Consider the following 21378-nt stretch of genomic DNA (forward strand, 5'->3'; position numbering starts at 1 on the left):
ACAGTTAACTGCCATAAAGAGCAATCCATTTAACAAGGTGCTATATTTTAAAGAAACATTTTTGTCTGAAAAACACAAGTTACCTACTAAATTGGAAATTTTGAGATTACTGCTGATGCTGAAAAACAAGCGAGGCAACAGTCTGTGCTTGCAAAAGGTTACCAGAAGTGTGGAAGAAAAACCGGGAGCAATGGAGTTGGGATTTGGGAGAGATCTGGGACCTCTTGCTGGGAAGTGGACAGCAATAGTTCAGACAAGCCACATTTGTTGGCTCTTGTCTGGCCCTTCACCCACAAACCTCACACCACTAACTTATTCTTGACACAGACGTGCAGTCCTCGTCTCCCCAGTGAGCGACATACGCAGCTTTGATCTACTTACACTACCAAGTTGTGACAGACTATTTGGCAAGCAAGCAATACTAATTCCTCTCACACCTGTCTATGCGGTGGTTCTCGGGCAGGGTGCTCTCCCCTTGCTCATGCACTAGGGCGAGGGATCAAAACCTCCCCTCCCTGCAGCAACCCGAGGGGTGAGAACTCCCTTTCTAACCCAGTGCGCCCGCCGGCGAGACCAGGGACAGAGCGCACAGCGGATCGCTCCCTCCGGCGCCCTGGGGGGTGATGAGAACGCAAGAAGCGTCAATACGGGGAACACCCGGAGAAGCCTCCGTCCTCCCGGCGTCCAGGGCAGAAGGCTCCCCTGAAGAGACACCTGCCCGCCGCGCTGAGGGGACACCCGGGTCGGCGGCTGCCCGGCCCCAGCGGCCACCGACTGACTGACTGACTGGCGGACGAGCGGGAAAGCCGGCGCGGGCGGGGCGGCGCAGGGGCCGCTGGGTAAGGGAAGGGCCAGGGCCGCGGCCGCACCGCCGCCCGGGGGGGAAAATTCGTCGTCGCCGCATTCGCTCGCGCCGCGGCTTTGGCGGGAGGGCGGGGGGGCGGGCGCGCGCGTGCGCACGGGGCGGGGCTGCCGCTCTCCCGCCCAACCGTCCGCTGGCTGGGGGGGGGGCGGCGGCCATAACGGAGCGTGGTGAGAACGGGAGGGCCCCGGCCGCCCCCTCCTCCCGGGGGTGGGGATGGCGGCGCCTTCTTCCCACATGGACTCGCGGGCTCGTCGTTGAAGGCCTCTGAGCGGCCGCCCTCCGCCGCCTCGCCTCAGGGCGGGAGAGGCCTCCCGCCGTGCTAGGCCGCGGCCGGCCGGAGGAGGGAGGAGGGCCCGGGCGGACATGGCCAACCCTGGCAAGTGGGAGCATCTGAGGCCGCTGCGGCCGGACACGCTGCGTGTGAGTGAGGTACACAGCGGGTGGGGGAGGGAGGCGCTGCCCGTGGCCGGGGGACGGCCCCGCAGCGCTTCGCTCCCGCCGCGGGAGCGCCTGAGGAGGTGCCCGAAGGTCCTTCCCTGAGGTGGAAAGATGCGGCAGGCCCGGCCGGAGCGGTGCACGATGGGGCGTTGTGATGCTTCCATCCTTCATCGCACTTTAGCAGGCTGCCCGGGAAAGGGAAGTGCAATGCTGGTAGTCGTAGTGCAAAGGGGTGATTTTCTTAGCTGTGTTATGTATAGACTCTTAATCGAGTTAAATAGGTTGTAGCTGTGCTTGGGAAGAACAGACTACAACTGTGTATTCTGTTATTCTCTGAACATCTGTGATGTTCAGGCCATCTTACACGTGGCTTCCACAGCTTCTTTTAGTAATGTTAAGAGGTATCTAACAAAAAGCATCCCTACTTTTAATTCTGTGAAACATCCTAAAATGGCTTATTTTTATTGACCGTTGGGCTAAATGTGACTTGGTCTTAAAGCCAAGTTTATGTGAGTTTTTACACTAGTAATTGGAAAGTTGTTATTATTGGAGACAAACGGTGTTGGGCACAACTTCTTATGTAGGTGTTTAGATGAGTCAACCAGGGGTGATGCTTTGCTGAATGTGCTTCTCATAAACAGGCAAGTCAAAGATGTGGTAACCATTAGCAGCCTTGGCTGTAACAGCTGCGGAATAGTGGAGTTCAAGACCTTGGGTGTAGTGAGGAAGGCTGGTAGCAGTGTACAGAACGTGTATTCTGTCTTATTCAGGGTGCAGGACTCCAGCTTATTCAGGCAACAGGTAGCTGAGATTTTAGTGGAGGCAACTTTGAAAGTTGGAGGAGCTGAAGAGGTGGAGGTCTGCAAGGACAGGGGCATTCCATTCTGATGCTCATGACAACAAGTAAATGTATTGAGGGATGGGCATAGCTGTGCCTGCACTCTGGTAAGGGCAAAAAGAACATATGCAGGAGCTGGAAGCAAGACCAGACTATAAAGGAGAAGGATAAGAAATATTGTCTGGACATGTAGGTATAGTGCTAGAAAGACCAAAGTTCTACTGTTGAAACTAGCAAGGAGTGTCAAGGGTGACAAGAATTTTTTGCTGTTTCATTAGTGGTAAAGAGGGTTTAGAGGGGAGTGTGAACCTGCTGCTATGTGGGGCAGGTGATTTTGGAAGAGCAGACACAGATAAGGCTGAAGTACTGAGCCTTCTTGCATGGATCTTCAGAACTGATGTTCCCTGGGCCTTGTGTCTAAGAGACAGGACTCAAGGAGAAGAACAACCAGCAATGGAAAAGTGTCAAGTAAGGAATCTCTTGAGGAATCTCAACCCATACAAATCCATAGGACCCACCTGAGCTACATCCTGAGAGGGCTGAGAGAGCTGGCTGACATTGTGAGGTTGCTCTTATCATCTTTGAGAAGTTGTAGGGATCAGCTACAGCTTAGTCAGCCTCATTTCAGTCCCTTGTAAAACCAAAAAGCAAGTTTTATTGGAAACTATTTCTAGGAATGTGAAGGAGAAGGTGATTGGGAATAGCCAACATGACTATACTTCCAAACTATTACCTTTGGTGATGAAATTACTAGATCTGTAGATCCAAAGCTTTGGATGTCATCTACATCAGCTTTAGCAGGACTTTTGGAACGGTCTTCTGGAGACTATGAGTTATGAGACTATGTCTCATAACTACTAGATGAGTAAAAAAAGCTGGCTGGATCGTTAGGCATCAAGAGGAGTGGTTCATACTTTACCTGAAAGTGGATTACAAGTTGGAGTTCCTCAGGGGTCTATCCTGGGACCTGTCCTGTTGATAGGAAGATGTAGGGTGCACCCTTATGATATTTCTGAGTGGGGAAGGCTGGAGGAATGGGTCATCAGACACCTCAAACTTCAGCCAAGGAAGCCGAAAATCCAGGTGTGAAGCCCTGCTCCTGGACCTGTGCCCTGCAGCGGTACAGGCCGGGGGACCACCCTGCTGACAGCACCTGGGGGTCCTTGGGGGTGGTGGGGTAGATGTGCACCAACACTGTGCCCTGGCATGGAGGCATATGAGGCTGTATTAGCAGAAGCACAGCCAGCAAATCAAGAGAAGTGGTGGTTCTTCTCCACTTGCTACATATTAGGCTGTTCCTGGCATGTTGTGTCCCATTTTAGGCCCACCAGTACAGGAAGGCTGTTGATAAAATGCTGAGAGCGCTTGTTAAGCCACAGCAGCCCTTCAGTACTTGAAAGGAAGTTAACAAAAAGCTAGTGCCACAGCCATGTATGATGGGAGGCTGGAAGGAAGTAGCTGAGAATTGAAGCAAAAACAAGAGAGGTTGCAGCTTGATGTGAAGTGAAGCTTTTCCACTGTGAGGATGGGCAAGCAGTGGAATGGGATGCCCAGAGAGGTATAGCCTCCATGTCTTAAAATATTCAAGATCCAGTTGAGTGAAGCCTTGAGTAAGCTGCTCTGATCTAATGGCTGTTCCTGCTTGGAGCTGGAGGTTGGACCAGAGACATTCTCAACTGGAATGAGTCTGAATTTGAACATACTCTTTTTGTTAAATTGGAGTTGGGGGTGGAATTAAGTACGTACTTAGGCTCACTGTGTCAGTGACCTGTGTCTTGACCAGAGCAGACTCTGCTGCCAGTTTCAAAGTCTTCTACAAAATAATTGTAATGCTTTTAAATAGCATTGTGTTTTCTGTATGTGAGCTGTTAGCATGGAATAGCTGAAGAGTTGTAGAGTTACTTGTAGAGTTTATACAGGTATCTGTTGGTATTGTGACCGTTGCATGAGCATTAGGGAGTTCAGTGGTGTTTCGCCCTTTCCAAGACAGAGGGAGATGGGCTGAGATTTAAAGGCTGAAAATTCTGGCAGGAATTAATGAGCATGTGTCCCTTGTCTACAGTGACACTCCTTCACATATCTGTTGAGTTGTCAGCGTGCTGATGGCTGTAGCATCTAGAGTTGATTTGGGGATTTATACTGGATAAGCTTGCTATGTAGATAGCATTTTATGCCAGTTATATGTGTATATATATTTTTTTTTCCCCAGCCACCAATGATCAACCTGAATGTGGATCAAGAAGTACGGATTGTGAGAAGTAAGTTGCTGTGTTCCACATGTAAAGATTATTTATGCCTTTTTTTAAATGCTGAGTACACGCTGTAAGTGAATAAGAAATTGTTGTGTATCTAATATAGGAGGAATGCTGCACACTAAATGAAATAATATCTATGAAGCAATGCATTCTTCATAGTTTTTCCTCTTTAAATCTGCTGCAAGTATACCTTCCCACTTTTATAAAGAAAATAACCTATGGGAAAACTGGAGCATTGTGCTAGCAAGAGTTGGTTTTCAAATGGCATTAACAGATGTAAGTAAAAACTTGAATGAATTTGCATTGGTTTTTGTGGTTGGGTTGGTTTGGTTTTTTTTCTTCTCACCAATTGAACAGTCTTACATATCTCACAGTAACATAGTCCAAAACTGAGTTGTTGAACCTGTCACTTCATGTGAAAGAGTGCACAATCTTGCAACCGTGGAATGGGTGTGATATACTGTGAGTAAAAGTGTATCTCTCATTCATCCTGGCAAAAATACTGAAGTTCAAAGTAGAGTGTTTCTAGGGAAGTTTTCCCTACACGTGCAACAGTGTGCACAAACACGTGTTCTCTTGAAGTGTTAGACTGGAATATTACTCAGTGACACAGGTAGATCAAATATGAAACAGCTGGTTTGCTTTGCAGAAGAAAAGAGAAGTAAAAGCAGGACTTGATAGTCTTTCATTGGCTCTAGCATCAGATGAGGGCATGTGTGCTATGTCTTTTTTGTGCTTTAAAAATACATACTTTGTTTTATGCATACATGCATAACAATCTGAAGTTAAGCTGTTCATCAGTGACTTTTCTGCTGTTTCTGTGAATATGCTGGTAAGGGAATCACATAGTACAGGGTGTTCTGGTACCTGTTGATCTTCCTTGCATTAGTAAATTAAATAATGGCATCACCAAGTCTTCTGCTTTGAGGCCGAGTACTACAACCAGAGTTGGTCCACATATAAAATTCTTGGGCTCCAAAACAGGTTGATCACATCCAAGCTGAAACAGGCCCTGAAACCAGGCTAACTAACTCCTGAACCATGACTGAGAGTAATTTATGAGACCTACTGGTTAATCTGGGCCAAAAGAATGTGAAAAACAATTTTAAGTGTCACAGAGCAAATGATTGAGCTGCAGGTCTCTGGCAGTGCCCTGACACTGTCGTTAACTGAAGGCTTCATTGGTGTTCTTTCAGTAGTCTGAGCTCCTATAGAACATACAGTTACCTATTAATATCCATACTAGCAGTAAGAAGTCATGAACATTGAAATCATGAAGATGCATGCTTGCTATTTAGATACCTTAATTTGTTTGCAATGATTGTATATGTGGTTAATAGACTATATGATGCCCTTACAATGTCAGTGTTAATAATGACTGGTTTTATACTTCTATCTTCACTGATACTTAATCATTATTGGTTTTTTTTAAGGAACACTTCATATTCTTGTAGTTGTTTACTAATATTCTATCAAAACGTTACAGGAACTGTGAAAGTCAAAAAGCCTCGATTTGATGCATCCTTGGTTTATTTGACCCAAAAATTCATGGATCTTGTCAAAACAGCTCCAGACGGTGTCCTTGATTTAAATGAAGTAGCAACAACTCTTGGAGTACGAAAACGAAGAGTATATGACATCACCAATGTCTTGGATGGCATCCACTTAATTCAGAAAATATCTAAGAATCTTATCCAGTGGGTGTGAGTTGGCTTTGAAACTTCTAATTTCTGAAACAATAAAACCCAACAATGTTGAGTAATGTTTATAACTCAGAGTATTTTAAAGTATATTGAATTACTTTTAATAGCCAAAAAGATTTTTAAGTCCTACTGTATCCTTAGGCTGTCTGAATTACTTAGTGTATTAATGACTATCAGGTGTAAAAGCACAATGAAGCATATTTCAGCAGAGTAAAGGATACCAGAGTTCCTGGTTGTTTTCTATTACTACACTTTGTGTTCAGTAAACAGGCTCGTATTTCTGTAAACATACTAGACAACTTTCATATTCTTCTAGAGGTTCTAATATTGACCAAGTTGTTGGAAAAGCACCAGAGCAACAAAACCTTAAAGATGAACTTTCTGACTTGTCAGCCATGGAAGAAGCTCTGGATGAATTAATCAAGGATTGTGCTCATCAGTTATTTGAACTAACAGATGACAAAGAAAATGAAAAATATCCTTTTAACTCTTGCATTACTTCAACATGTGATTTTGGTTGCAAGTAATTAGGTATTTAGTAGTAGGTGTAAGCTGATGCCACAGGTATGCAGTAAGACTCGATAATGAGTTTTGTAATAGGAACTTGCTGGTTATTTTAGATTGGTGTAGACTAGTCATGTGCCGTGCTTTGCAGTGTCATGTGCAATCCAGCCTGTTCTTAGGGGAGTGCTACTCGTTAGGCCTTTTCACTGCAGAAGAATGGAATTGGGGGAGTAGTCAGTACCCTAACTATTACCTTGCTTTCTCCATTATAGAGTAAACATGACTCAGGGGCAGATCAGGACCTACCAGTGAGATTGAGTTGCTTAGTGGGATGAGAAAGAGGACCCGAAACAGAGTCCCAATGGCCTATCGCCAGGAAGATATAATTGTACATTGGTTGTGTCCTAATACTGTTCTGTCTCTAGGGCAAAGTTCCAGTGCAGTCCTATCTTTGATGGGTTTTGATAACAGTAAAGAAATTTCTTTTAATATGACATAAACATTGGATTTTGGGTTTGGGTTAAAATAAAATAATACTTATCTCCCTTGTCTGGCAGAACATTAAGGTCTGTGCTCAAAGGAAATGTGTCCATTTTCTGTATGATATCAGGGAAAGTTTTCATTACACCTTACCTGTCTCGATTAAGACAATAATTCCATACTTTTCCAGAAGTTGTTTACATGCATGGTTATTACAAAACAAATTACTAGTTTCTCAAGGGTGGCATTCCTTCAGCTTTGTAGACTTATGAAAGCATCTGTGAGAACTTGTTTGTCAAATGTATCTGGTTTTTTAATATTTAATATCTCAAATTTTTTAAAAGTTGTTTTCCTTCCTAGAAATAAAGAAAAGAGGTTTTCCACTCGTTAGCTCATACTTAATTTCACAAAGCTATTATTAAAGTAACCTCAGCTGAGCTATTTACCACTGTTCTGAAGTTGGTATTCTGCTTCAGCATATCTTATAGTCTTTGCTTCTGTCCACTAGCAAATTACTTTACAGAATCCTTGACCAATGTGTACACTAGCTTATGTGACATATCAAGATATCTGTAGCATTCAGGCATTTCAAGAACAGATTGTGATTGCAATCAAAGCTCCAGAAGAAACCAAATTGGAAATACCAGTTCCTAAAGAAGTAAGTTTTATACATTTCTGTCTTAAGGCAACAGAAGTTCTCAAATGTGTTTTTTGCAGCAGCAATCAGTAATTGACTTGTAGTTTCTTTGTAATATATAGCAAATATTGGTACTTCATTGCTCTTGTGCTCCACTAAACAGTGCTGTAGGGGTAATAGTCTAAGAAACTTATTTTCAGCATTTTTTTTGTTTACCTAAACTATTAAACAATAAACATGTCTGAGCTCTTGTTATTTGGTTGTGTTAGAGAGAATGGAACAGCTGTAATAAATGTTGCTTATTTCCACTGTCAGTTTGTTTGATGATTACCAGGATGATGAAATTTCTGAAGAGCTGTTACTGTTTGTATACTAAACTCTACAAAAATTACAAATCTAACCAAACAAAGCAATAAGCATTAATTGATAATCATCTTAACAAAGTGTAAATGGTGTCTTACTGCTTAATGAGTAGGTAGCTATTGTTACTATAATATAAAAGTATGAAACACAGTCTGGTTGACAAAAGAAAACGTTTTAGCACTTAAAAAGATCATGTCAAGAAGGACTTTTCAGGGACATGGGGGGCTGGCCCCTGTCCTCACCTCATGGTACAACATGCACACAGCCACTGGGGTCATAGAGAAGAGCCACAGCTTTGCCCTGTTCACCTACATCTGGTCCTGTATACAGGTAACTCGCTGTTTAGTGCTGTGAAAGAGGGGAAATACTGGAAGTAAGCTTAACATAACAGGTGGAGCTTTAATTCTGTTTTGCATGTGTATTTTTTTATAATGTTCTTAACTGTGTAGTCATCAAACTTGCCTTGCTGTGTGCGCGGAAGGGGAGGCAGGCGGTATTGTAAGAAAAGGAGATACAAATCAGTAAAACCAGAAGACTTTGATCCACTGCATAGATCTCCAGTGGTTCTACTGGTAACAGGAGCTTGTTCTCATCCTGTGGAGATGAAAAAGGTTTCAGAGGCTTCCTGAAGCAAAAGAAGGCAGGGTTTTAAAAGCCATACTTTAGAAAACAGTATTCTGTCTGTTGCCCATTAAATTTGATTTGCTCTGTGGCTTGTGATGTGATGCTTCCTACAGGAAAGCAGTAAGATTCATATGGTTTAGTTGCTTTGCCATATTATTAAAGCTGCCATGTGCTCTGATTTGTTTTCTGATCCATGGCATTGATGTGTCAAGTTTTTAATTTTGTTACTCTTCCTAAATGTATAGTAAATCTTGGTCATATATCAAATGTAAGCAAAAAGACTAAACAAAGATTCCTTAGGTTCATATTCATCAAAAATGAAACCTTGTTAGCTTAATGGTGCTTAATAATTGGCCTACAAATCCATATAATAGTAATAATTTATGTAGAAATAGTAACAATTTTAAACAGGAATGATATATTCTGTTCTTAATCTGTTAGCTTCAAAAACATGCAAAAATAGCTGTGTAAGATTTGTTCTTTGGTTTATGTGCAAGTTGCTCTTTTATAGGATTGCATAGAAGTACACGTGAAGAGCACAAAGGGACCTATTGACGTGTATCTATGTGAGGTGGAAGAACAGAAGCCAGATGCCGAAACTTTTGAAGATATGGATACTGTCACTTGTAAAACTGAGCCATCAGTTCCTCCTGATGAAGGTAGTATCTTCCATTTACATTTTTCCCCCCATGTAATTTTTTTTTTCTGAGACTGTCATACCATTTTGATAACTGTTCTGTACAAGTATAATTTTCTGGGCATAGTTTTTGGGCCAAGATGTGTGGGAGTATAGGAAACACCTGAAAGAGAAGTCTGTGCTGTTGTGTCACCTCACTGCAGCAGGAGGTCGGAGAGGCAGCACATGCACGCATGGCAGGGCACGCTGGTTCCCTGGCCCTTTCCTCCTGTCACTCGTTACTGGTTTCCTGTTGGAGCTGCACTCTGCGGATGGGACAGTGTGTGTAAGTTCTCAGCCGCTCCACTGCAAAGTCCAGCAGCTCTGCTGGAATAGTTGCAATATGTCAGGATGCTGTTTCAGACGAGAGTTTGCTGCACTTGCTCATTGCTGCCGTGGCTAAAGGAGGGTAGACAGAGGAGGGGATGTAGTAGTTTAATTTCCTAAAGCAAGATTAACTGGAACTTAGTCTCTCAAGAGCCCCAGTGCTGCAGGATGTTGTGGTTTAAAAATAAATGTGGCGGGAATTGGAGTAGCTCAGAACACAAAGGATAAATTATTTTTAGCAGTGCTGCTTTGTAGTTGAAGAATTGACTTTTGAAGCTTAGGCACTTTTTGTGGGTTTGGTTTTTTTTTAACTTTATTTTGCTTGCAAAAACACTTAGAATTATATTTCTTATAGTGACAGTAATCTTATTTGTTTTTTTACTTTCAAAGTGAGATCTCTGGAGGAAGAAAAAAACAAACCACCTGAGATGACAGATTAATTACAACTCAAAAATCTAATACAGAATGTAAATATCTGTGTTATAGAGCTTTTCCAAAGCTGCTTGGATCTACAGACTTCCTAACCTGAAATGTTCCAAAGTGTTGTAAAATTAAAAGAGCAGTGGGTTGGTTGAATGCTTTCACAGGATTGCTTGTCTTCCCAAGTCAGAAGACAACAGTTCCTAGAGTTGCTTTTAGGAGCTTTGTTTTCATAATTGCATGTGATCTACAGAGCTTTGGGAAAAATATATTTTTAGTTTATGAAATAATTTTAATTGATGGAAAACACAGGCAATGAGTTACTTCTGAAAATGAAGATTTGAAAGCTATTTCTGGAACGATCTGCAATCCATATGAGAATGTATATAATAAAGAAATGCACTTTTCAGTTCTGAGACTGCACTACTACGAAGCAGGATCGTCAAATACAAATGTAACAAAGAACTGGTGTATCAGAAGCCTTCACTGTAAGAAACAAGATGTAAATATCGTGAGAGTTATGCCTTACGCTGTGTAGATGCTGCTTGCATTGTTTGCATCCAGCTCTGCATGAACTATGGTATCAACACTGAAGCTAAATAATTGGGCTTTTTGTATATATCTGTGTCACGTCTAGGTAGTTACCGATGTAGATTTATTGAGATGGTTTGCTTTTCTGCCTTTGTACAGCAAAGAAATAAACTTCTAAACATATAAATAGTCTAATCAGTCAGTCTAATGAAACGCGTTGTCTTTGCAATTCACTGGGTAACTAGAAACATTAAAACTGATGTGAAAATTCTAAATCTGTTGTACATGGTGCTGGCAGCCAGCAGTTAGGTCTGATCCTTGTGATGCCACAATACCATAGCAATTTTCAGAAGAAACACGGTGATCAATAACTTTAAATCAGTCCTGTCCCGTTTCTGGAGTTTAGATACAGCACAGCTTTAGCCTAGTACCATGATCCGCTTGTGGCTTCAGCTTGCAGAAATACATAAAATACTTCAGAACTACATCTGTATTCGTCCATCTTTAGTGCCTGTACAATGAAGCTTCAGATTTTTGATACTGGATTTTCAAAGTGAATGAACTGTCACCGTACAAATGCCAAACTTAGGCTCATTTCACCCCAGTATTGAAAAGTGTACATCAGAGTCTTATGTCTGGGGAGAGGTGAGTGGGTTCGTTCGTGTGTTTTTAATTCGGAACTCCAAGTCCTTGTTTTCCCGATCACACAGTGTCAACAACTATCCATCTACTCACAAGTGGGAACAACAAAGGTAATAAACCCCTGAACATTTTAACCAGCAACTCTCCAACTACCTTAGATGCTGTGAAATTAAATGCCCTATATCCTACTAATAAGTACTAATAAGGTAGGGCAGTTGACACTGAAGAGTGTAAATATTCTGAAGTACAGACCGTGAGTTAATCCAGTTCTCTACAGTGTTTGCTAGTTCTGTAAAATGCGTAGTATTACACTATGCAAATTGGGAAATACGGTGAGTGTAAGTTTGTGTCAGAAAGTAATCCTGACTTGTGTATGTGCTGCCAACACAGTGTTGGATACTATTTTTCTGCATTTCTGTAAAATGCAAACTACAAGTTTAGCTGTTAAAATAAATAAAAGCAAAGTGAAAGCACATTTTGTATGTGAATCACAATCAAAAGGGGGAAGGTGCTCCTCAGATGAGCTAGAGGGGGGGGGGGTAAAATTAAGAAATCATCTTTTTGTACAGAGAGGTCTTTTATCTTCGGTTGCTGGTTTCTTTCCAGATGGCAACCTTGCTGTTTGATTTTTGCATTGCTGGTCTGTTGTGGTGGGGAGAGAGGTCTCTGCCTGGGAGAAATATCGATTCCCCCGACATTGGTTCAACAACTTGGGATAATGTTTGCTGTGAAACGTAAAAATTGCCAGCGCCAACAACTAATGCTGAATGATGTCCATTAGCATGGAATTCTGTGACATGATGATACAGCATTTTGAACTGTAGAGTAAGGAAGTGTACTTTACAAAATAACCATCTTATAAATGCTAAGGAAGTCTGTCTTCAAAAGCAGAACATAGTTTATTTAACTAAGACAGGGATTTTTTCTTTTTGCACAAATCTCCAGTGATTCTGGTTTTCTCCCTCCCTTGTGCAGGTTTTCTAGCTGTAGAATTCCTTTTTAAACTTCAAGCTATACAATTAGCACAGTGAAATGGAAGAAGCTGTAATACGATAGTTATGCTATAATTATCTCCTTAAATCCTTTTTATTTTTTTAATAATGCACCTTCAGTGGAACAAGTGGACTTTTGAAGATTAAACCACTTTGTTGTTACTACTTGGATACTTAGAGTATCCATTTGCTATACTGGAAAACAATGTGCTGTATAAGCCCAGTACACTACTATTCAGCTGAAAAGTTTAGACTGGGACTTGAGGAAACGTTCTTGGGTGATGCTGAACTTAACAAGCTCACTTTACGACTACATGTGATAGGATTTTACTCTGAATTTGTATAATGCTTTTTTTCTGAAAGGTTATTAAGATTAAAGTATTTTTATTGAGTCCATATCTTTCCATTTTCAGCATGTTTCTATCTGTAAGCACTTCCCTTGGCTATTTGAGGACTCCGCCTGTAATAAATTAAAAAGCTCTAATGACGTTTTTGTCTTTGGCTGAGCAGGTAAATGCATTAATCAGCAACAGCCAGGATCTGTAATTATAAAATGGCCTGGGTTTGCTGATTCTGTAACTGGAACAAACGCTGTGAGTTGCCAGTTTAGCCCTTATTTGGTGTGGGAAATTACTCGTCAGAGATTTCAGATGTGAATTGCAGTTTTTAAATAATGCGATCTGTAGAGAAGAGAGAAGATTGCTTTAAATTACTATCTTTTGGAAAGCACTTAAAAGACAGCAAATTCCTTCATTTTGAATAATCTTTTTGTTGTGTGTGAAGAGCCTCATTTATAAGTGTAATTAAATTACACTGATTTCAGAAGTCACTTTAGCTCTTGTAGTTTTCCGTGTCGAAGTGAGGCTGCTCGTGGGGCAGTCAGCTGCTGCTAGGGTGCTGGAGCTGCGATGGCGCTGGATGGGCTGGCGCTGGCTCCGCGCTGGGACTGCAGGAGCTGCTCGAGTCTGATCCAGAGCAGGAAGCTGCTGGTTTGGGTTCCACTGCCCATCTGCCAGTGGGAAGTTGTGAGATGTGTTGAGGCTAAAAATCGCATGAATTGTACTTGTCTGTGTAGGGTTTATATAAATCTACAGGAGGCTTCTCACATAGATGTTTACTGAAGGATTGGGCTACTCGTTTGTAAACAGCCATGGTTTATGTTTGGAAGGAAATCTTACCTGATGCTTGGAGAGCGGGAGAAGCCTGGTTGTCAGGACATAATCCATGAATGAGCTCGTGTTTGCACTTACCTGTGGAGAGTAAGGACAGGGCGACAGGAGATGACCCTAGAAGCCATATCAGCAAATTTAAAAGATACAAACTCAGGATGTTATTAGCCTTTTATTGACTTTTGTTAGGCCTCTAATATTTCTCTGCCTCCTTCTTCAAACACTAAACTTAGCACTTCAGATGAAAACTTCAAGAATCTAAAAATCTGCAAAGAGCTATTTGAGTTCCTGGAACAGTTTGCTTTCAGTCATTTGTAGATTCTAAAGCAAATCCTGCACAGAATTGCTTTTAGATAACACAATATTTTTTTTCCAGACAGACAAGCAATTTTGGTGTTGCAGCTGTCATTTTCGAAGGAGTTTTTTTCCATCTATAACCATTAAAATGTCACAAGCAGATTATGGCAGTGGTTGTTGCTTCTCTAACATGCAGCCAAAGCACATGTCATGGAAAATGAAGCAAGAACTAATAACGTTTTTCTTGCAAATTGGGAAGGTGTTAGATAAAGTTTCAGCAAGCTCAGAGAGGGGAAGCCTGTTTTTATACATATTTTAACTACCAGGCACACAAATTCTTAAGAGGTTTGCTGGCTTCTAAGCCTAGGGTAACATTTGTGTGTACAAACTGTGACCTTAACATTAAAAGAGTTCATTTCCAAATGTGAAAATAAAAGTTATCTGTCAGAAGAAAAGTTCAAAGTCCAGTAAAAACATTTCAGGATTTATTTGGATAATAAAGTTTTAAAGGGGCTTGCAAAGGAGAGATGGGTCTGGACCTTTAAGCACAACTTAAGAACCTGCAAACTTGAAGAGTAAAACAAGGTCAAGAGGCCTCAAGTTTATTATACTAGTCATTAACGGTAAAGCTTGAAGCAAGATACAGACTCCTCTGAGAAGAGATTTAGAGTGACCATAATATTTGTGAGACAGCTGGGATTCCAACAGTAGAATTCTGGATCTGGAAACATCCATTATTTGCAGCAGTAGCCGTTTGTAGGCTGTTACCTACCTCTTTATTTTCTTCACAAGGAGGCAAAAAGTTCTCGAACATGGGTACCTGTATGAAACATATCCTACTAAATATGGCAAATGGTAAAATTTTAGCATGGTGTCTGGAACGAGGGAAGGCATTAAGTGATTTTGAAAAGGACACACAGTCAATAGCTCTTATGCTGTCATTTTTAAGATCCACCTTTCGGCAAATTGTGATGAGACTGTCTTCTGAAGTTCTCATCTGCTAGGTTGTACTCTGCCTGTGCTTTTGTTCAGAAGCATCCAGAAAATAAATTGTATGTAGAATGAATGAATGAACGAACAAATGAATGAGCTCTCGTTTTCCCCTGGTGAGACTCATGAACACTCAGATCATTTCTTCCTGACCATGCAGCAGCTATGAAAACATTATACTCCGAGTAACACCAGACACCCTGCTGTTAGCTGGGCACTCAAGCATCAAACCAAGCATCCCAGAATTGAATTATGATCTCTTCATGATCCCTAAAACACATACAAAACCAGGACAATATCCACACACTGCCCCCATTCCTCATACTGAACCTGGCTGCACAAAATTCATAGTCCTGAGCAGAGAACTGTGATTTGCTTGGTAATGCTACTCCCCACAAATCATCACAGAACCTTCTTACCAAGCAATGTTCTCGTCACCAACGCCAGTGATTCTTTAGTGTTGTATAAGAAATAGTTTCTTGTGGCGAAAATTCTCCTGGTGTTAGAGACAGATTCAACCTCAGCTGCCCAGCAACGTGTGCAAGGCCTTCAAACTGGTGAGAAGCTCTTGGAGCTGATGATTTCTGTCCTTATTCGGCTGCAGGTAAAATAAACACCTGTGAAATGATACAAAACGATCCCATCCTGGGAGAATATTCATAAGGGAAATACAGAGATTTGCCTCAAGAACTGCAGGATCAATTCTTTCTGTGATTAGAAGTTTGAAAATAAAAGGAAAATACCATGAAAACATTAGTGTTGCTTCTCTTTAGAGATCAAATGACCCTTAATTGCAGATTTTTCTTGGAGAATGGAATAAAGGGATAAATACAAATGTCAGTCTTTGAATTGCCAAAGTCGACACAGAGGTTGGCAGGCTCAATGCACAGGTCAGTGGTTTTGATTTGTCTGGAAAGTATCAAAAATACTGACAGCCCTGGGCCACCAAATAGCATAAAAGGAAATACAGATTACTGTATTTTTATTGACTAATTACATGTTTCTTCCAGTGTGAAAGACTCCAGACTGTATTAAAAATTTACTGCAGATTGAAGCTCTGGAATCTTACTTATTTTTTAAAAAGGATTTAAATTTGTGACATTAAATGATCACTTCAAATATTCTTAAAAACAAGTATCTTCCACACAAAAATATCTTTTATTCCCAATCTGTAAAATACTGTTCCTTTATACATGGAAAAGATACAGACTGTAACAGTCTGGACAGAAGGGGTTGAAAGGCTGTCCAGATATTGTCTGTATGCTATATATTTGTCTCTGAGGATCTGTTGCCTAGAAATGAAAACAAGACAACAATAATTGTTTACATAGATGTTGCCTGAAAACTTCTGGGGCATTTGTGCTCCCTCTGCTGGCTTTATGCCAATCGGCTATTTCTTAAATTGACGAGTGGGAGCTATTTTTGTGAGACAGGGAGAGAAGTCTGCAAAACAGCATTTATGATTTGGAGAGAAAATGATACAGCCGTAGAGGGAAAAATATCCCCCCAGTGCCATTTAAAAAGTTTCATCACTTTTGAAATCAAAACTTGGTCAGGGTGGTGTCCATTCAATTAATTGTTTCCAATCAGTTTAACAAAATTGAGGTTCAACTAGAAATAGTGATTCAGCCTTGTGCTTTATTGGCAGCAAACAGTGGCCTTGAAATGGGCACGAGCAAGCTGAATAAATTATACTTGGAGCTGAATTGTTACATTTCCATATTTTATATAGTTAATTCTTACTTTAAAAGTAATAATGGATCCACAACGGTAATGCTGGTAGTACAGATGAATTACTGAGATACAGAACTATGATGATCAGAAGGCTGAGATTTGGGGTTTCCGTTTCCATATAGAGAGAATCTCAGCGTGGGCTGTCCTCTAAGGACAGGTTTCCTCACATATAACCCCATATGCCCTTTTGACACCACGCTGTGCTGCCATCGGGCAGCTGGCTGCCTCTGGACAAATCCCCCTGTGCTGTGCTCATTTGCAAAAAAGGGGTGACTGCCTTGATCCCTTTTGCAAACTCCTACCAGATCTGCTCTGCAGTGACTCCTAAGAGCGCAGCAGCTTCCCCAGGACCTCCCCAGGGTGCTTGTCCCAGAAACCCTGACAACAGCAAGGACAGTCCTCACACTTTCGTCGTGCTTTGTGAAGCAATCCCAGTCAGTGCCAGGTCCTCCCAGTGCCTCAGGAGAGCATCCACTGGAAGGCTCTCCGCTGCCTTGCCAGACGCCCCGAGGGTTATTGATGCTCTCAGTCTTTACTGCACGGCCTTTAAGAAACTAAATGGCAAAATAAATTCAATATTCCAAACCCATAATCGAAATTAGCGTTTTGTTGACAATTTTAGTTGAAAAGCCAAAATGTACAAGTGTACAAATAAATGTTCCTTATGTTTATTTTACAGACAGTGGGTTTGTTTTTTTTTTTCCTTTGGTATCCTATCAGTCTTGTATTGCAAGACAGGAAAATCTGAAACATGTCATTAATTTTCAGTATAACTTGCATTTTTTCAACAATGACAAAATTGCACCCTGACATTTAAAAAAGCTTAGCGATATTATTAACCCTTTCCTCACCCCTTTTTCATCTCCCTGGACATCTTTTTCCAGTGGCCAGAGAGGAACTGAAATGGGTTTGTCCTTGCAGCATCACAATTTGTGTGCAATAAACATCCTAAACAGGCAGAACTGGTGCAGAGCTTCAAGGGCAACTTTGGTAAAAGGGTAAAAAGGGAGAAATTACCCACCATTTCTCACCCAGTTATGTCAGGCAGGTCCCAAGCCCCACGCTGACCGAAATGCACGGCGTGCACAGAGAGCCTGGGGACAGCCAGAGCTGCTCGATGGCTTCCCAGGGCTGTGGGGCCACTTAAGGGATGGGGACACCCATCCGCCTGCCGCATCCGAACCGCCAAAGCACCACCGCACAATTCTGGCCAGCTGCGAATTACACTCAGCATCACACAGTAACTGAAAACACTGCAAAGAATACATCAGAGAGCCACTTACCATCGCCTCGGGAAAGTGTTGGGAAACTACTGATCTGGGAAGGTGGGACACAGCGCTGGTGGTGCTACAAGGTCTGCGTGAGCTGATCGGAAATCTTCTGGTCGAACAAATTTCCACCGTAAAATTCCAATTTGATGGAAAGCAAAGGGCTTCCCCCCCCGGATCGCTGGCTGCTGCTTTCCTTCCAGCACATCAGACACGATCCACCCAAGGCTTTTTGACAGCCCAAGTTCAAGGGCTTGCAGGCCTTGGCAGAGCAGGGGGGCTGTGCTGTGGCAGTACCAGCCGACTGACTCTGCCAGCCGTGCAGCTGCCTGCCCGCCCGCAATACCTGTCATGGGGAAAATCGTGGACATCTGCTTGGAAAATTCTGAAAAATCCGAATTTTGTTCTTTTGTGAAGTGAAATTTCTCTTCATGCTGCCACTCTGTAGGGACCGTCACATCCAGCACTCAGTTCAGAACCAGAGTTCTGTTTTACTTTAACATTTCCTGCACTTTTATCAACCTCAGCTAGATGTGTTTCCTATGATTTTGCTTGTACCATGTGGCATAGCAGAATCTATTTAAACTATCAACAACTTAGCAGTATGCTCAGTCACAAAGTTTGTAAATGACTTGACTAGAAAAGTATGGAAATTTAATAGTGAAGAGTCCCCTCTTCTACAGAGACCAGCAGGTGGAACTGACTAGATGAAAGGAGCTGCAAAGAGAGGAAAAAATTGGTAAGCTGAAGAAATAAGCATTAGCTCTGAGTGCTATAAAATGCCTTGTGCATCCTGGAACAGCATCATTAATGAGCCCTAATTTATAACGCTGGGTGGGTGGGCAGGTCAAACTCTTACACTTAAAAAAAGATTAAAATGTGTTTTAATTTAGGTGGAAAAGAAGCAGCGTAAATTTTAAAAGTGGTAACAGAGTTGGATAATTTATTTATTTATTTAAATAGTTAATCCCCTAGAAAATGTGGCTCCAGTCATGTCTAAACTATTCGCTTCAAATTTGCTGAATAGATTTGGCTGGGGAAAAAAAAAAAAAAAAAAAAAAAAGAGGAGATAAACTCTGTTGGAATAAAGTCCCCAATTACTCAATGATCACAGCAGTTACTTAAGTAGCAGAGACCCTTTAGCAGAGGCTGTTTTGAGGCAGAATATGCTCAATCCTTCCTGTAACCGCTTTGATTTTGTCCATACAGAGAGGGATGGGGACTCACCCCCAAGGGAACGCACTGGTTCCCAGGGCGGGAAGCCATGATTCTCATGCTCCTCCTCGCTGACCCAAGGAACTCAGTGCCTTTGTGCAGGACAACAGCTTCAACACGAGGAAGAATTTCCCCTTTCTCCCACTTGGGAATCCCTAGTCCTTTGACAGCTCCCTAAGAAGTAGAATTCTCCTTCAAATTCCCTAGGACAAAAGTATAATAGGATTTCCTTATCCTAAGTATCTCATGCAACGAGATTTAAAAAAAGAGACCACCTCTCTTATTTCAAGCATCCAGAGGAAACATTCTATGTTGGATCAAACAAAACATTTAATGGTCCACACAAAGAAACATCTTCAATTTATTTTCTTTCAGCAAGTTAAAACAGCCAGTTTGGTTACATCCAAACTGTGCTGTTTGATATGATATTCACTGTGGGTGTTGAACAACAATGCAACCTCCACAGAGTCTTTTAACTGGTTGTGAAATATTTTGGTTTCACTTTCATACAGGCTGCACTACGCTTTGTACAAATTATTATCTCTGCAGCCACAGAAACAACTGAAAAATATGTTGAGGGCTCCCGAGTCGAGTCCCTGCGATGCCACTCACCACCCCACACAACCCTTTCAACATGCGCTGATCACCCTGCAGGGAGTTATTTTCTTGCCGCCTTTATTCAGATGAAGGTTGTACCAAACCCCTATCATTTATAGTTAGAAACTTTCTTATTTCCCACCTGTTTGTGGCCAGTTTACATGCATAGATTCCCCTGCCAGCACTGTTCTGTAATGTCCAGAGCTCTTGGTCTCCTTGATGTTGACTTCTTTGGTGTATCTACAGACATGGCCATGTTCTCAGTCACTGCTCTGCTGGACTTAGCAAATTGAGTTATTCAGGTGACCTCACATAAAACAGGCTGCCTGGTTCCTTTATCTGTGCCCAACTCCAAATTTCAGTTCCTCTCCTTCAACACAGATGAATAGAACTACTTATGGTCCAGCAGTGTTTTTACTTGATCTTGCCCTTACTCTATCTTACTTGAGTATCTTTGTTAGCTTTCACAGTACCATTTACCCTTTTTAATTCTGCATTTCCATTAACTAATGGAAGCCTGAAGTATTTCTCCTCAGCTGTTTCCAAATGATAAGTTCCCACGTTATATCAGCATCTCTTCCTAGTGCCCAAGAGCACATCCCTCTATAGACTGTACCATTTAATTATATCCTATTTCTACCATTCCCGTCATTGAAATGATCCAAATCTCCCAAGTTATTTGCTAGAAATGTGCTTTTAAACATTGTGTGCTACTCACAGAAGAAGTTTTGTAACTGTCATATTTGTCTCCTTTTAAGATACAGATCTATACTTACTATTTTCAATCATATGGCATCATCCTGGCAATAGCAATTTCTTTGAAAGTCACTTGTTATTGAAATTGAGATGTAGTTTTAGTAATTCCAGAATTCTAACGCTTATCTGAGACCAAATGTACTAAAATCTTCAAAGCTTTTCTTCCAATGTGGTTGTAACTACCACTTCTATGACCATTTCCATTTTCATACCTTAATTTTGCTTACCCACATAGTGGTTTGTTTTCACATCATCACCCATCACCAAAGCCTAGATGAAGTATTCATTTGGACTGGGGCAAATCTGAGATCATCTCTTTACCAGCCTCCTCACAGAGTCATCCTATTTACTGTTTGAGAGTCCAGTTTAGTGGTAACAGTTTTTAAACAAGACTCTCCTTGTTGGACAAAATGAGGAGAAATAGAAAAATTGTGTTTTTTTCCAAACAGGAAAAAAATAGGGTTCATGGATATTCTTTTTCATTCCTTCTTTCTTCCCCTCCCTCTCTGTGCTGAGTGTTTACTTTGCTGCTCGACTCTGATGTTTCAATACAAAATGATGGAATTTCTCCAAGAGCATAAACCCTTATCTGCAAAGCTATGTCTTCACTAGTGCACTCACAATTGTTCTTATTCCTATTTTACAACCCCTGCAAGTTCCCCAAGAGCAGGCCCAGCAACCACAGTTGTTTATGCCCCAGTATCAGCCAGACTGGCTTGTTTTCCCCAGAATTAACAGTAGCTAAGTCTTGATGAAAAGCAGATCATAGGAATGACAGTGCTAGTATGGAGACATATAATGTGGGTATTCAGAGATGCACACAGAACTACAGCAATAATCATCTTTATTTAGCCTATTCTATGCAAGTCATCTCCTACTGGCATTTCCCCCAAATTGCAGGGACTGTTTGGTGCCCAGGGTTTTACTGTCACTTTCCAAGCCAGTTCCTGCACACTTATGGCTAAAGGCCAGTTTAAAAGAAGGATTTATTAAGTGCCTACTGTGGTTCTTACACCAATATCCAAGATTGCAATCCAAAAATACCCTCCTCAATAGC

At 41.6% G+C, this 21378-nt stretch overlaps 1 protein-coding gene across 3 annotated transcripts; it reads left to right on the forward strand.

Annotated features, from left to right (window-relative positions):
• The first annotated feature begins 936 nt into the window (after positions 1 to 936).
• Positions 937 to 10856, forward strand: E2F6 (E2F transcription factor 6). Of its 3 annotated transcripts, none has more exons than XM_065632857.1 (7): positions 937 to 1294; positions 4351 to 4399; positions 5883 to 6093; positions 6416 to 6574; positions 7627 to 7741; positions 9219 to 9366; positions 10101 to 10856. In XM_065632857.1, the coding sequence occupies exons 1-7, from the start codon at positions 1229 to 1231 to the stop codon at positions 10148 to 10150; spliced, it is 798 nt and encodes a 265-aa protein (XP_065488929.1). In that variant the 5' UTR covers positions 937 to 1228; the 3' UTR covers positions 10151 to 10856. The 3 variants fall into 3 exon arrangements, with proteins under 3 accessions (XP_065488929.1, XP_065488928.1, XP_065488930.1); XM_065632856.1 differs by having other exon boundaries at positions 940 to 1294; positions 5883 to 6099; XM_065632858.1 differs by having other exon boundaries at positions 941 to 1285; positions 5883 to 6099.
• The last annotated feature ends 10522 nt before the right edge of the window (positions 10857 to 21378 follow it).

Source organism: Caloenas nicobarica, chromosome 3 (assembly GCF_036013445.1).
Source record: "Caloenas nicobarica isolate bCalNic1 chromosome 3, bCalNic1.hap1, whole genome shotgun sequence".
Classification (NCBI taxonomy): Eukaryota; Metazoa; Chordata; class Aves; order Columbiformes; family Columbidae; genus Caloenas; species Caloenas nicobarica.